Below are 17,483 nucleotides of genomic sequence, written 5' to 3'. Positions count from 1 at the left end.
GCGGATCAGTGTGCATTCTGCTTTCCCGAGCGCTGTTGTTTCGGGTCTTTCAGGGACTTACCCCGGCCTTTTGTGGACATAATCGCTGCCATTCGGAGGATCCAGAACACTGTGGGAGGGAGAGGGGTTTCTCCCCGTCGATGACAGAGCAGGGGAAGAAGGTATTTTACATGGATGTACACGGAGCTCTGCAGGCACACGTCTTCTCTGGCTCACATCCCGGCCACGCCCCCCCATCACTGCGTTACTTTAACCGACAATTGCGCAGCCATGCAACGCTGTACCCAAATAAAATTTATGTCATTTTCTGCTCTGTAAACAAAAAAAGACCGACAATTAAAAAAAAAAAAAAAAATATATATATATATATATATATATATATATATATATATATATATATATATATATATATATATATGTTTTTTACTTTCTGCTATATAAAACATAGCCAATAAAAAAATGTAAATAAACAATTTTCTTCATAAATTTAGGCCAATATGTATTCTGCTACATTTTTTTGGTAAAAAAAATCCCAATAAGCGTATAATGATTGGTTTGCATAAAAGTTATAGTGTCTACAAACTATGGGATAGATACTGATTTTTTTTTTTTTATGCTAGTAATGGCGACAATCAGTGACTTGTAGTGGGACTGCAATATTGCGGTGGACATTCTGACACTTTGAGGGAACCAGTGACACTATTATGCCCTGTACACACGGCCGGATTTTCCAACGGAAAATGTGTGATAGGACCTTGTTGCCGGAAATTCCGACCGTGTGTGGGCTCCATCACACATTTTCCATCGGATTTTCCGACACACAAAGTTTGAGAGCAGGCTATAAAATTTTCTGACAACAAAATCCGTTGTCGGAATTTCCGATCGTGTGTACACAAATCCGACGCACAAAGTGCCACGCATGCTCAGAATAAATAAAGAGATGAAAGCTATTGGCTACTGCCCCGCTCATAGTCCCGACGTACATGTGTTACATCACCGCGTTCAGAATGATCAGATTTTCCTACAACTTTGTGTGACCGTGTGTATGCAAGACAAGTTTGAGCCAACATCCGTGGGAAAAAATCCTAGGATTTTGTTGTCGGAATGTCCGATCAATGTCCGACCGTGTGTACAGGGCATTACAGTGATCAGTGCTAAAAATATACACCGTCACTGTACTAATGACACTGGCTGGGAAGGGGTTAAACTTCTAGGGTGATCAAAGAGTTAAGTATGTGCCTAGCCAGTGTTTTTGTGTATTTTGTGTGCTGCTTTTACCAAGGGAAGTGATGGATTTTATTTTCAGGGACACAAAATCCATCACTTTCCCCCTGTAAGAATGGAGCCATTCCATTGTAGCTCTGTCTGTATATTTAGGGCCGTTGTCCTGCTGGAAGATGAACCTCCGCCCCAGTCTCAAGTCTTTTACAGACTCCAACAGATTCTCTTCTAAGATTGCCCTGTATGTGGCTCCATCCATCTTCCCATCAACTGTGACCAGCTTCCTGTCCCTGCTGAAGAAAAGCATCCCCACAACATGATGCTGCCACCACCATGTGTCATGGTGGGGATGGTGTGTTCAGGGTGATGTTAGTTTTCCATCGCACACAGGGTTTTGCTTTTAGGCCAAAAAGTTCAATTTTGGTCTCATCTGTCCAGAAAAACCTTTTTCCACGTTTGCTGTGTCCCTCACATGGCTTCTCGTGAACTGCAAATTGGACTTCTTATGGCTTTCTTTCATGAATAGCTTTCTACTTGCCACTCTTCGATGTTTAGGTGGACGGCCATGTCTTGGTAGGTTTGCAGTTGTACCATGCTCTTTCCATTTTCGGATAATGGATTGAACAGTGCTCCGTGAGATGTTCAAAGCTTGGAATATTTTTTATAACCTAACTCTGATTTAAAGGGGTTGTAAAGTCAGAAGATGCATTCTATGCATTAGGATAAAAAGCTTTCTGCATACCTCAGCCCCCCTAACATTTACTTGAGGTCCCTCTCTATCCAGCAAAATCCTTGAGCGGCTCAGCCATCTGAGATTCTCCTTCCTGAGACACACAGCAGCGCCATTGGCTCCGGCTGCTGTCAATCAAAGTCAGCTAGCCAATCAGGAGAGAGAGAGGCGGGGCTCCGTGTCTGAATGGACACAGGGAGCTGTGACTCTGCTCGGGGGACCCCATAGCAAGCTGCTTGCTGTGGCGGCACTAAACAGGAGGGAGGTGCTGGGAGTACAGAAGAGGGAGCTGAGAAGAAGAGGAGCCGGGCTTCTCTGTGCAAATCCACTGCAACAGAGCAGGTAAGTATTGTCAGAGTAGGACTATTGTCAGAATAGGACAGTATTGTCGCAATGACAAATATACAAATACATAAGATATGTTTAAACAAAAAATTACATGGTCCATGAATATAAGGGAACAAATAATAAACATGGGATGTTCTTAGATAAACCTGCTGAGAATAGAAAGCCCAGCAGACAATATCAAAATGTAGTAAATGTATATTTAATCTAACAAAATACAGTTCTAATCAGTAGTCAGGATAATAACCATGTGTTGTAACGTACAGGAACCTGAGTATGGTAGGGAGAGCCAAGTGAGGGGGGGAGGGGGGAATGGGTCGAGGGGGAATAGTGGATAAGACATAATAGGGGACCTTTGTACCAATTTCTGAGAATATCAATGTCAACACTTAATGAAGTTCTAAGACAACCCAATACAGTATGTATTGGGTTCAAACAACATAAAGAGAGAGGAGGGGGGGAAGCAGAATTGAGGAAAAAAAGGAATAAAAGGAATAAAAGAGGGTCAGCCCAGAGCTCATTAGGGAACCAAAATGTGATGGATCCATGGGTCCCAGATTTTATCATATTTTTTAGAGTTATTATGGAGTGTGTGAGCGAGTTTGTCATTGACCATAATCCAGTTGACTTTATTTTTGACATAATCCAGAGGAATAACCAGTTGTTTCCAATGACGGGCCACTATAATCCTTGTCAATAACAGTATATATGTGATTCATTTTGTTGATTTCCTGGGCACCTCATTAGGTAACCTATGGAACAAGGCCACCTCTGGGGATCTACAGATGCTTACCCCTGTCACCGAATGTATTAAATTAATGTTTGTTTCTTTTAAAGGAAAAAAAAAATAAGGCTTTACAATTACTTTAAACTTCTCCAAACTTTATTCCTGACCTGTCTGGTGTGTTCCTTCCTGATGCTGCTTGTTCACTAAGATTCTCTAACAAACCACTGAGGGCTTCATAGAACAGCTGTATTTATACCAGGGGCGGACTGAAAACTCATGGGGCCCCCGGGCAATCGGAGATCATAGGGCCCCCCGCGCCCACATGTAATACACACACCAAGCCCCACCTACAAATTGCAGCTCAGCTGCATAGAGGGATCATTTAAATATCTACCACAGCATAGCCTGCACGGAGGATCTCGTCTTCTTTCCGTAGAAGCCGTTGGGCACTTCCAGGTTTAATAATGGCTGCCGTGTGACAGCCATCTTTATGACACCACCTGAGGCATTTTATAAAAGCAGAGGGCCTGTGTGCGAGATCATGATTTGGGCTCTAATATCAGAGAAAAAAGTGCAGCACGGAGAGAGGGAAAGAGAGAGGGGGGTGAGAGAGAGGGATGAGAGTGAGAGAAAGGGGGGAGAGAGAAAGAGAGGTGGGGAGAGAGAGAGATGGGGGAGAGAGAGGGGGTGAGAGAGGGGTGAAAAAGAGAGAGGGGTGGAGAGCAAGAGAAAGGGGGTGAGAGAGAGAGATGGTGGTGAGAGAGAGATGGAGGGGTGAGAGAGAGGGGGGAGTGAGAGAGAGAGGGGGAGTGAGAGAGGGGAGTGAGAGAGAGGGGGGGGGGAGAGGGGGGGTTCCCCTACCCCCATACTACACCAGGAGACCCCATAAAAAATACCCGTACAATGTCTCTCACAGGGTGAGAGAGAGAGATGGGGTGAGAGAGAGATGGGGTGAGAGAGAGAGGGGGAGAGAGAGGAGGTGAGAGAGAGAGAGGGGGTGAGAGAGAGAGGGGGTGAGAGAGGGGGGTGAGAGAGGGGGGAGAGAGAGGGGGATGAGAGAGAGAAAGAGGGGGTGAAAGAGGGGATGAGAGAGAGGGGGTGTGGGGATGAGAGAGGGGGTGAGAGAGAGAGAGGGGTGAGAGAGGGAGAGAGAGAGAGGGGATGAGAGAGGTGAGAGAAAGGGGGGTAGAGAGGAGTGGGGAGAGAGAGGGGAATGGGGGGAGAGAGGGAAGTGGGGGAGAGAGAGGGGTTGAGAGAGAGAGAGGGGAATGGGGAGAGAGAGGGGTTATGAGAGAGAGAGAAGGTGAGAGAGAGAGAGGGGGTGAAAGAGAGAGGGGTGAGAAAGAGGGGGTGAGAGAGAGAGGGGGGAGAGAGAGGGGGATGAGAGAGAGAAAGAGGGGGTGAAAGAGGGGATGAGAGAGAAGGGGTGAAAGAGGGGATAAGAGAGAGGGGGTGTGGGGGTGAGAGAGGGGGTGAGAGAGAAAGGGGGGTGAGAGAGGGAGAGAGAGAGAGGGGATGAGAGAGGTGAGAGAAAGGGGGTAGAGAGGAGTGGGGGAGAGAGAGGGGAATGGGAGAGAGAGGGGAGTGGGGGAGAGAGAGGGGTTGAGAGAGAGAGGGAATGGGGAGAGAGAGAGTTATGAGAGAGAGGGGGATGAGAGAGAGAGGGGGATGAGAGAGGGGGGAGTGAGAAAGATTGGTTCCCCTATTTCCCCATACTATACCAGAGAGGGGTTATGAGAGAGAGAGAGAGAGAGAGAGAGAGAGAGAGAGAGAGAGAGAGAGGAGGTGAGGGAGAGAGAGGGGGTGAGAGAGAGAGAGATGGGGTGAGAGAGAGAGAGGGGGTGTGAGAGGGGGGTGAGAGAGGGGGGAGAGAGAGGGGGATGAAAGAGAGAAAGAGGGGTTGAAAGAGGGATGAGAGAGAGGGGGATGTGGGGATGAGAGAGGGGGTGAGAGAGAGAGAGGGGTGAGAGAGGGAGAGAGAGAGAGAGGGGATGAGAGAGGTGAGAGAAAGGGGGTAGAGAGAAGTGGGGAGAGAGAGGGGAATGGAGAGAGAGGGGAGTGGGGGAGAAAGAGGGGTTGAGAGAGAGGGGGGGGAATGGGGAGAGAGAGGAGTTATGAGAGAGAGGGGGATGAGAGAGAGAGGGGGTGAGAGAGGGGGGAGTGAGAAAGATTGGTTCCCCTATTTCCCCATACTATACCAGAGAGGGGTTATGAGAGAGAGAGAGGAGGTGAGGGAGAGAGAGGGGGTGAAAGAGAGAGGGGTGAGAAAGAGGGGGGTGAGAGAGAGAGGGGGGAGAGAGAGGGGGAAGAGAGAGAGAAAGAGGGGGTGAAAGAGGGGATGAGAGAGAAGGGGTGAAAGAGGGGATAAGAGAGAGGGGGTGTGGGGGTGAGAGAGGGGGGTGAGAGAGAGAGGGGGTGAGAGAGAGAGGGGGGTGAGAGAGGGAGATAGAGAGAGAAGGGATGAGAGAGGTGAGAGAAAGGGGGTAGAGAGGAGTGGGGAGAGAGAGGGGAATGGGAGAGAGAGGGGAGTGGGGGAGAGAGAGGGGTTGAGAGAGAGAGGGGAATGGGGAGAGAGAGAGGGGGGGATGAGAGAGAGGGGGTGAGAGAGAGGGGGGAGTGAGAAAGATTGGTTCCCCTATTCCCCCATACTATACCAGGAGGCACCCCCCCAAAAAAATGACACATGTACAGTGTTCTACAGCTATCTGTAATGTACCAGATCCTTTTAGCGGGGTTTCCTGATCACTACATGAAATGGAAAAAGATTGAGACTTTGAATGAGGCTGACAATGATGTTGCATCAGCCCCTGAAGAGTCGGCACTGTCCACGAAACGCGTTGGACTTACACAGATGCACCATGTCCTACAGAGGGTTTACCACATTTTTAATGTGATACATTTTAGACCCAATACAATATATACGTTTTCAGGGAATTCTGTCATGGAGGATATTCTTCCACACCATGCCATGTTATGTGCTATGCCATTTATGTCACAATCATGTTTTTCTACAAAAATCTGTCTTTATGCATGTACTTACTGTCATATACTTGGATATTTAAAACTGCAAAAGGAATAAATAAATATATGTTTAATAATTATTAATTGCCCAATATTATGCATCATTCAAAGTCCCAATCTTTTTCCATTTCATACCATTAGGGATGGAGGCCCATGTGTACGAGTGTACATATGAGTCTTATATAAAGTCCCAACCTTTCCATTTCTGCTGATCACTACATTAGCCGTGGTGAAGGAGTCAGTGTAATATTATCCAATGTCACTAACTCTGTTTACCTTCTCGCTGCCCGCCGGCTCCATCACCAGCTGCACTAGCAAGGCACGACAGCCTGCGGCCCTGACCCACTTCGCCACTAATTCACAGGTGACCTTCTTCCAGCAGTAGTACAGGTGTCACTGCCGCCTTTTCCTCCACTCCCCTCACCCTCTCCGGCAGTCCCCCACTCATCCTGCCTCCTTGTCCACTCCCATCTCAGGCTCCCCTCACCTTCCCGCCAGGCCCCGATCCAAGCCACACTCGGACACATTATTTAGACGGACCTAAATATACTGCCCCTGTATGACAAGTGGAGCCTCTCAGGGGGCCCCCTACTGACAGCGCCCGAGTGCCCGAATGGTCAGTCCGCCCCTGATTTATACTGACATTAAATTACACACAGGTGGACTCTATTTACTAATTAGGTGACTTCTGTAGGCAATTGGTTCCACTAGATTTTAGTTAGGGGTATCACAGTAAAGGGAGATAAATACAAATGCACGCCACACTTTTCAGATATTTATTTGTAAAACATTTTGAGACCATTTATCATTTTCCTTCCACTTCACAATTATGTGCCACTTTGTGTTGGTCTATCACATAAAATCCCAATAAAATACATTTATGTTTTTGGTTGTAATGACAAAATGTGGAAAATTTCAAGGGGTATGAATACTTTTTCAAGGCACTGTATATACGTGATTTTGCACAGAACGGCTGCTCCGTAGTGGTATATAAAAAAAAGTATCATGGACAGTGCACTAATACGTCTACAATCACCTCAAGCAAATTCTTCAAAAAAGATCATACTTTTACAGTGGAGTCAATCAAGGCAATTTAGATCCAGTCTCCTTGCTCAAAAACCATCATTTTATGTCTTCAATTGATTTGTAAAAATGGAATTAAACATTCAGTCACTGAATATCAAATAACCAAGGGTATAGTAGCTTAAAATATATCTAAACCAAGAATAGAAGTCTAATATTCTGCAGAATACAATTTGTTAGATGTGGATGTCGCATTCCTTTTCAAGCTGCTTTTTGTGCTCAAATCCAAATAGCTGAGCACAGACGTCTCTCCATTTCTATTGCATAGTGCAGATATTTAAAGTGTAAGCTCACCTTTACAGAAAATCTGTAAGGTGAACTTACACTGGACCCAGTCCCCCATCGCGCCTGGTCCGCTAGCCTGGAGAGCTACAATCGTCCGTTCTGACATGGGATTTGAAATCCCCGCAGCTTTCTCTCCTCTATGCCTGCGGTGGCAGGACAGGCTACACGGGTTCTGATGTGATGGCGCCGACCAATTAGAATGCTCCTAAACATACCTCCTGACGAGGTACGTTTTGGAGATTAAGCCGTGGGGATTTTCAAGCCCATGGCTATACCATGTGTTAGAATGGGAGATCGCCATGCTCCAGACCAGCAGGACCGGGGGGGGGGGGGGGGGGGGTGTGAGGAGGGGGTCCTGTGTAAATTCACCTTACAGATTTTTGTGTAAGGTGAACTTACCCTTTAAGTATGCTATAAGCAAGTAGGTATTTGGCATTTTTTTTACTTTGGGATTACTTTCACACAACTGGGCAACATGTATTGCAATATATGCAAACCAAGAACTCTATTTCTATTACTTCTATTTATTTGGTTCATAAAAAGTCCCCGCATGCCAGAGTGTTATCCTAGACTGTGAACTCTCCTTTTGTCCCCACATCCAATCACTGTCCAAATCTTGCCGCCTCAACCTCCGCAACATCTCCAAAACACGCTCCTTCCTAACCAAAGAAAGGACGAAGCTCCTAATCCACTCCCTGACAACGCTCCTAATCCACTCCCTGGTTATCTCTCACCTCGACTAGTGCCACTAATTTCTAAGGCACCCTGGGTGAGTTTGAGGCAGTTCTCCCACACACATTGGGAGTAGTGGCTGTGTCTTTACAGCCATTGAATCCCTATTGACAGCAATGGCTGTAAAGAACACCTGTGCGTCCCTGTGCAGATAAACACTGCTCTCACATGTGGTACAGATTCACACGCCCCCAGTGAATAAGGCATAACCCAAATTCCTGCTTTTTTGTAATTTGGTGAGTATTGAGATGGGTCATTCCCCACCCCACAGCTCATATGATCTCACTGGAGTACAAAAAAAGCAGGTGTTTGGGTTGGAGATGGGTTCCGAGGATGCCCAAGCTCATCTGTAGTGATGACATAGAGGCTCAGGGAAGGAGCGGCAGCAGGCAGCCTGGTAATCATATGATCAGACACTCTGGCAAGTGTTAATTCTCTGCCAGATTATCATTGTGGATAGCTCACTACATTGAATACATTTTGAAAAAAAATGAGAGCTACTGTACATTCATATTTTATTGACTGGATCAATGGATTTAGAGCTTGTCATATATGGTGACTAGGTACCTAACCCTGATGGTGGGCTGCCTTTGTCAATTTGCAAATAGCTCCCAACTGTCCCTGATTTGGAACAAAGTCCCTCTGTCCCTCTTTCGTCCCTCATTTTGGTCTGATCTATAGAGTTTTATACAAATGCGCTACTTATCTATCAGAATGCTAAAACCTTTCTTCCAATTTCTAAATTGCTGCATCTGTAAATTCCAAAAGCCAGTATAAAGGAATAGTAGTGGTAGAAGAAAAACATACCTCCCAACTTTTTGAGATGGGAATGAGGGACACCTATCAGCAAAAGTATGCAGGCATAGGACACACCCCTTGCCACGCCCCCTTAAAGGAGAATTGTACAAAAAAATAAGATCGGTTAAACCCACAAGTGCTTTTCTTACCACTATTATTCCTTTATATTGGTTTTTGGAATTTACAAATGCAGCAATTTAGAAATCAGATGAAAGGTTTAGCGCTGGAAAACACTTTTTGATAGATAAATAGTGAATCTTACAGACATCTCAACTCTCCCGCGAGTCGTGGGAGTCTCCCGCATTTAGGTGCGGGCTCCCGGATACCCGCGAGTGCAAGTGATCTCCCTGCTGAGCCTGTCACTCAGTCACAGACAGAGCAGCCTGAGCGGCCGAATGGAGTACAGCCCCTCGGGCTGCTCTGTCTATGGCTGAGCGACAGGAGGACAGAGCCCGGAGGAGGGGTGGGCGGATTCTTGTCAGGAGGGGGGGGGCGTCGGGCCCTATGCTGTTTACATGCTGAGGATCTCTTCATTGCAATCCTCTGGCAGTCACACCACTCCATGCCCAACACTCTGCTACAGCCCGCACACTGAGCTGAGGTTGTGTCTGTGCACACTGTGTCCCTCCTCTCTGCAGATATGCCAGTGTCCAGACAGAAGAACGATCCTTCCCAGGTTGGATGCTCTTAAAGTGTGTCTGGCTGGATTGAAGCTTGTACGGTCTGAGCAGCAGTAGGGATGGGCGGAGCTGGCAGAGAAAGTTCATCACTCTGCACACATCGGCACGATCACTGTCCAGCCCAGCAGGAACCAGAACTCTCCCCAGGCCAGATCAAATGCTCTTGATTCAAGCCATGGCAGCTACCGTTAAGGTGAATTGCTAAAATATATTTGTAGAACAAGCTGGATTCGTGCCAGCAATACTAGATTTGTGAAACTTCCTGTCTGTGTCAGTCTGTAATTAATGTAGTATCCAGCAACTCTAAGACCACAGACCAGGGCGACTTCTCTGTTTCCCAGGATCATTAGAAATCTTTATTGGACATTTACAGACATCTCAAGTCTCCCAGAAGGTGTGGGAGACTCCTGCATTTCTGCGACGGCTCCCGCACACCCGCAAGCGCCTCCTGATCTCCCAGGAATTATCGGTGCGGCGGGGATCAGCTGTGATCACGATCTCCTTTGTATAGATTTTTACCTGACAGCTGCTTCTCCTTCTCTCCCTCCCGCGGCTGATGGCTAAAAAGCTATACATGTAGATCGGTTATCACAGCTGTCCCTCCTGCCGCACCGATCATCCCTAGCTGCTCTGTCTGCTCCTCCCCCGTCCCCCTCCGTGTCCTTCTCTGCCCGTCCCCCGCAGACGGCATCCCTCCTCTCCCGCCAGCTGTGGGGGGAACTAGTAATAGGACACAGTGAGTGAGATCGCTCCTGTGTCCTGTGATTACTGAGCAGAGTAAACTGCTACTGAATACTCTGCTCAGTTTATGAATGGACAGGAGCCTCTGTCTCCTGTTCATTCATCTTTAGTGCTGAGAAAGGGACTGGGGAATGTATCCTCAGTCCCTTTGTCTGTCTCAAAGGGGAGATGTCAGGGTTCTGTTTAGAACCCTGACATCTCACCAAAGCCTCCAAAATACATTAAAAAAAAATATTGTAAAAAAATTCTAAAAAATGTGAAAAAAGTGTAAAAAAATAAAAATAAACTACTGACACCACTCTCCCCTGCCCTACCAACACTGTCCACTGCCCCAACCCCCCCCAAAAAAAAGCATTGTGGAAAAAAATTAAAAACAAATTAAATTGTAAAAAAATCAATTATTAAAAATAAAAAAAAAATACTGACACCGTCCACTGCCACATACCACCCACCCCCACCCCCTTCCCCAGAAGCACTGAGAAAAAATACTGAGAAAGTGATTTTAAAAATATTTTGCCGCGGTGGGGGGGGGGGTTTGGGCCACCTCCCTGAAATGAGTTTCTGCAGGTTGGGATGTCTGATTTTATATACATCTATATAGATCAGACCAAAATGAGGGACAAATGAGGAGAAAAGAGGGACAGAGGGAAATTGCGCCAAATTGGGGACAGTCCCTCAAAATCAGGGACAGTTGGGAGCTATGAAAAAAGCACTTGTGGGTTTACCTAATCATTTTCTTTTTTTTGTATAAATCTCCTTTAAGATGGCATTGCAGGGGGTGTGTCCTATACCTACATACTTTTGTTCCCATCTCAAAAAGTTGGGAGATATGTGTTTGCATCATGTTCAGCTACCTTCAAATTGCAAAAAACAATCAATGTATTTAGCTATCATTCACATTTGCACTGATTGCATCAATAGCAAAAACTAGATAGTATTCACCAATAGCTTCCTATTGGTGACTATTTTCTACTCCAAAAGCTGAAAGAAACATAACTAGAGCTGGATCCACAAACAAAAGAAATCCCACTCTCAGCTACTCATGGACTCTTCAAGGTCACATTATAAAAGCCATCATTATCTTTGTGGCGCCATATTTGTTGCTGGTAATCCTCATCCAGCGTCCGGAGTTGCAATTGTTTTTTTTATGCTTCTCGTAAGCCAGCTGCAAATAGATTCCGCGTTTATACCCTATTGCTATTCAGCGGTCCAAAATATTCAACTGTTTCGAAAAACTAGAGCTGCTTCCCTTTTCAAAGATGGCGCCGGGACCATCAACAGAGGTGACATTCTACGCCTCTGCCTTATCGGCTCTGCGGAGGATCAAACTAGCTTTACATTTGTGTTACACTATTCCTCTCGGCGTTAGGGATGCGTTTTTACCGACTGGAAAGAGAAATAAAAAGAGAACCAGCAGCAGGAAAAAACGCGTGACTGACGAGTCGCATCGGTGACGTCACGCTTAGCGCCGACTCGGAGAGCTTCTGGTTGCCGTGGGAACCGTGGATGCGGGCCTGCACGGGGTTCAGCCGGGTTCCTGTGTTGCTGGAGCATGCAGTTTGTAGATGAGACGGTGGATGGGGCGGCTGTGGAGTCTGTGTGGAGGAAATCCCAGGAGAGCCACTGCGAGTCTGTGAGTGCCCATCGCTCCTCACACACAGGCAGGGCTGGAAATCATGGCCTGCAGGCTGCAGTACCCAGACCTGTCATGATAGCAATACAAAATACTGCCATGCCTGACTCCCTTTACATTCAAACCATTACATTTCACTGTACTGGATGACCATCAGGCTTCTATAGCTCACAGCTCTTCTACTGCCCCCAGGGGTTTGTGCTCTCCCCCTGCCAAGGCTGATTGCTCCAGAATATATCAAATCAATGAATAATTCAATAGCATGCACCCCCTTCACCCTGCAGTGCGTACTTCCCTGTACGGTGTTTGATGTGTGCAATACATGTGCACAGCCATAGCGTCTGTCAGCCTGTCATTGGACTTGTACTGGCTGGCTGTGATCCCGGGTAAGGATGAGCTCAAGCGTGTTCGCAGCTCCACATGCCCGCGCCCGCCAGGAAGCTGACACTCCGCAGCGCTAATCACAGGCAGTGAGACATTTCCAGATCCTGGGCTGCACAGATTGGGAAATGTCTCACTGCCTGTGATTAGCACTGCGGAGTGTCAACTTCCTGGCGGATACGGGCACGTGGAGTTGTGAACATGCTTGAGCATATATATATATATATATATATATATATATATATATATATATATAAGGCTTACCTGTAGGTGCTTTAAATATCTCCTAAACCTCCACGGTTTAGGAGATATTTACTGAAAAGCTGGGCGCTGATGACTACGGCGCATGCACACTTCAGAAAGGGCACATCGTGCCTTTTCTAATAGGGGTCCTGCCGTGACTGGCGGCTCCCGCGCACATGGGAGTGACATCACGCGACTCCGGCCAGTCACAGGGCTGGAGTTCGCGGCCCCTGGAAGGAAGAGGGGCGAAGATGGATGCTCCCTGCTGGTGGGGACAGCGGTGACATTGTGGGCTTTGGTTTTAGGTAAGTGACACATAATGGGCTACTATGCGATGCATAGTAGCCCATTATGCTTTACCCTCGCAGGAAAATAAAGAGAAAGTAAAACCAGTTCAGGGTTAGTGAGGAGCTTAGGCGTGATTGCAGTAGAATTCAAACTCATGCTTGTGTTTGCCAGGAATCTGTCACCTGTACAGACCAATCATCTGCCACTGGGGCAAGTGCCCTGTTATTTTGCTGCTCAGGGGTTGGGAATGCCCAGGGTGATGATGGTTGGCCTGTACAGGTGACAGCTTCCTGGTGGTCTCATGCACATGGGTTTTAATCCTAGTGTCATCACACCTGAGCTCATCATTAGGGCTCATGCACACTGCAGCTTTGAGCTTTTATTTCTGCCTATAAAAACTTGTTCTTTTTTGTGCTCTTTCTCATGTTTTTATTTAGCTCTTTGGAGCTTTTTTTTTAAGCATAAGCATTTCTTTTCACAAACCCTCCTAGATAGTAGTATTTTCCTAACCACTGTATAAGCAAAACAAAAAGCTGGAACAAACGTTTTCGCCCGTTTTTGAGCTTTTTTGAGTTCTTTGGGGTACTAACTCCTCTCAAAATGTGAGTTTGGTGAGGGGGGGGGGGTTCTGCCTGTAGCAGCATATGCCTGAAACAGCTCTAGTGTGCATGGACATAATGGCTAACATGGAGGGGAGTTTCCAGGTAGAAAAAAATAAGAGCTCAAATCAGTGCATGTGATCAGCACAGGGTCAACCATCACTGTCCAGACAGAGGGTCAGGGGTCATGCAGCCTCATAAGAGTCAGAGGAGAATGAAAACTCCTCCTACAAGCTTTACCAGACACTGATAGAAGTCACAAGACTGCTATATACTGCTGATGAGAAAATGTATTTAGCAGTTTATATTTACTAAAACTACTGCATTTCCATGTTCTGTATACTCTGAGAGACCAGTTATAGTGAATGCAGGGTCCTGGGTTTAGTAAGGGCTCTTTCACACGGGCTTGTTTGTGTACAGATTCCGCTTTGCTCATCAGGGATCGATCTGCTGATGCCGGCTTAGCAGGTGGATGACAGGTCCGTCTCCGTTCACTGTGCAGAGATGGACCTGTCAAAGCCCTGCTCTCCTCTATGGAGATCAGATGAAAAGGGACCGCTTGTCTGTTTTCATCCGATCCGATTCTCCAGATGGATGGAAAATAGAGTTTGAATCCGTCTGGATTTCGTGGACAGGATCGGATATCGGCGGATGTCAGCAGACAAGTCACCGCTGACATCCGCCACTCCATAGGGCTGAATGGAGCATCTGCTCAGGTTTGCCCAAAAAACTGACAGGCGGACCTGATTGGAAAGCCCGTGTGAAAGGGGCCTAACACTTAAAGCAGAACTTTACCCATAACAACTTGATTAAAAATAATGTTCTTTAGCAAGGAACATACATTGCACATTAATAATTATGCTACCAAAATTAGTGTGTGCTGTAAATTGCCTCCAGCATTGCTCCTGTTTCTAATTGTTAGAGGCTACTATTTTACTGAAGCCCAGAGCCCCTAAACAGCAGTAAATCATAAAGAAGAACTAAACCCATCGATTTAACAGTTTCAAAAACATTACATTCCTGGGATGTCGGGTTTGCTAATTGTCACATTTACTTGTGTCCTCAACCAAACTGTCAAACCCCAAGTGGCTGATGTCATAACTGACCACATGTGCAGAACCATAGCAGTTGCAGATCAAACAGAAGCAGCTTCCTTGGCTGTAAAGGATAGGAGGGGTTGCTTTAAGGCTGTCAGCAGATCGGCCTCTACAAACTCAGCAGTGCCTAAAAATAGAGAGCAACTGAGCATGTGCAGAGCAGGGTGAGACAGAGTATTACTGGATTTAAAACAGTATAGGCACTTATATTTAATGTTTTTCATAGCTATACCTGCAAAAGGGGCCAGTCTGAAGTGATCTAGCAAGACTTAATTTTCTGACTAAAGTTCCACTTTAAATAGAGATGGAAGGAGACATATGCCCAAATGTACGCTGTGCAATCCTCTTGCATCTGTGTGCATAAGCTCTTAGGGCTCATTAGCACTCATTTCTGCACTGCAAAAGTGCCAGGCTGCAAAAGGGAACTCAAAAAACAATTGCTTTTTATGTGCTCTGTTCACAACGCAGGTGGCAGGTTGCTGTGTGGTAATCTTTTAACATGTCTTCATTAAGGATGAGCTGAGGCGTGTTCGCGGGACATTGTTACTGCGGCTCGGGCAATTCAAACCCTGCTCCGTGACACACGGAGATCGCCACTCTGATACGGGCACAAGTATGCTGCATATGATGGACACTGGTGAGGCTGCTGGGCACAGGCATGCTGCATATGATGGACACTGGTGAGGCTGCTGGGCACAGGCAGGCTGCATATGATGGACACTGGTGAGGCTGCTGGGCTAAGGTATGCTGCATATGATGGACACTGGTGAGGCTGCTGGACACAGGCATGCTGCATATGATGGACACTGGTGAGGCTGCTGGACACAGGCATGCTGCATATGATGGACACTGGTAAGGCTGCTGGGCACAGGCAGGCTGCATATGATGGGCACTGGTGAGGCTGCTGGGCACTGATAGGCTGCATATGACGGGCACTGGTGAGGCTGCTGGGCACAGGCAGGCTGCATATGACAGGCACTGGTGAGGCTGCTGGGCACAGGCAGGCTGCATATGACGGGCACTGGTGAGGCTGCTGGGCACAAGCAGGCTGCATTTGATGGACACTGGTGAGGCTGCATTGATCTCCTGTATCATGTCTGCAGTCTCTGACCATCTCCTGTATCATGTCTGCTAGAGGTGCATCAAATGGAAATTTTGCTAATACTATTAGCAATGTGTTTTAAGTTTAAGTAAGAGATTGCAGACATGATACAAGAGATGGTTAGAGACTGCAGACTGCATTTTTCTTGACCTTTCTTGCACTAAAGGTGCCAATAATGGCAAACAGTAAATTCATATTAATTTAAATTGATATTAATTAAAAAGTTGACTATAATACAATTGTATATAAAAATAATATAAATATTTTTTAAAAACTGTCATTTTTGGTATCAGTTTCGGTTTTCGGCCTAGTGCATCCTTCATTTTCGGTATCGGTTTCTGCACCAAAATTTCCATTCGGTGCACCCCTACTCGAAATGTATATATTTTAATTGAAGAAAACGGAAAATTGTATCATACTTACCATAATTTTCCTTTCCTGGTGCCTATCCATGGCAGCATACTGGTGATAGAGCTCCGCCTCGACTCCTCCCTCAGGACTAGTGAATAGCAAAAATTAAAGGCATAATCCCTCCCCCAACATTCTCCGTAATATAGAATACCGAGGGTGGGAGCGTATGCTGCCATGGATAGGCACCAGGAAAGGAAAATTACGGTAAGTATTAGAGGTCGACCGATATATCGGCCGATATTTGGTGTTTTTTACTTAATCGGCATCGGCCGATTGTGCTGATAAAAAAGGCCGTTATAACTTCAGCGCGACTTGCAAAAGACATCTGTAATAGAAGTCAGTGCAAGTTGCCTGAAATCTTCTGTGAAGGGACTTCTCCCTCCTCTGGGCAGCCTGCCAAATCTGATAAAAAGAACCTGAAGGATACAATGTTTAGGCTTATGAATTAACTAAATTCCATGTGTAGAAGCTCTCAGTTTAACCATTTAAAGACCAAATCTTTTCTGACATTTGTTGCTTACAAGTAAAAATCCTGTATTTTCTGCTAGAAAATAACATAGAACCCCCAAACATTATATATATATATATATATATATATATATATATATATATATATATATATATATATATATATATATATATATATATATATATATATATATATATATATATATATATTTTTTTTTAGCAGAGACCCTAGGGAATAAAATAGCGGTTGTTGCAATATTTTATGTCACAAGGTATTTGCGCAGCGGTCTTTAAAACGCAATTTTTTTTGCAAAAATACATTAATAAATAAAAAAATAAAAATTGAGCAGTAAAGTTAGCCCATTTTTTTTTTCGTCCAAAAGTTTTGATTAGGGTTGTCCCGATACCGATACTAGTATCGGTATCGGCACCGATACCGAGCATTTGCCCAAGTACTTGTACTCGGGCAAATGCTCCCGATGCTTCCCCCGATACCTGGAGGACAGCTGTGATCGGCGCGTGGGGGAGTTACAAGATTCTCCCCCAGCGGCTTTCACCAGCTTTAGTGACATACAGCTGTGATCGCTCACAGCTGACTGTCACTGCATCCTCCTCCGTGCCCCCTCTGTTCCTCTGTGCCTCTCCGCTGTCCCCTGCATTCCTCTATCCTTATCTGTCCCCCTCCGTACTCCCCCTCCGTTCCTCTCTCCTTATCTCTCCCCCTCCGTTCCTCTATCCTTATCTGTCCCCTGCATTCCTCTCTCATCTGTTCCCTCCGTTCTCCCCCTCAGTTCCTCCGTCCCCCTCCTCCTTCCTTTGTGTAAGGATAGAGTCAGCTGACTCTGTCCATTCACATAACTGAAACATTGTAATCTTCTGTGATTACGATGTGTCAGTT

General features: G+C 46.1%; 1 protein-coding gene across 2 annotated transcripts in view; it reads left to right on the top strand.

The window, feature by feature from the left end:
• The window catches only part of DYNC2I2 (dynein 2 intermediate chain 2), a 66,414-nt gene that overhangs the window by 9,129 nt on the left and 39,802 nt on the right, over positions 1-17,483 (top strand). Inside the window, exon 1 of one of the 2 annotated variants that reach the window (XM_073600077.1) lies at positions 11,709-11,996. The exons of the other annotated variant lie outside the window; for it this stretch is intronic. Within the exon in view, the coding sequence (XP_073456178.1) occupies positions 11,916-11,996 (81 nt within the window). The 5' untranslated portion in view covers positions 11,709-11,915. Of the gene's footprint in view, positions 1-11,708; positions 11,997-17,483 lie in introns of those variants that run through there. 2 annotated transcript variants of the gene reach the window in all.

This window comes from Aquarana catesbeiana, linkage group LG09 (genome assembly GCF_042186555.1).
Source record: "Aquarana catesbeiana isolate 2022-GZ linkage group LG09, ASM4218655v1, whole genome shotgun sequence".
Taxonomy (NCBI): domain Eukaryota; kingdom Metazoa; phylum Chordata; class Amphibia; order Anura; family Ranidae; genus Aquarana; species Aquarana catesbeiana.
This window is presented reverse-complemented; position numbering and strand designations above follow the sequence as displayed.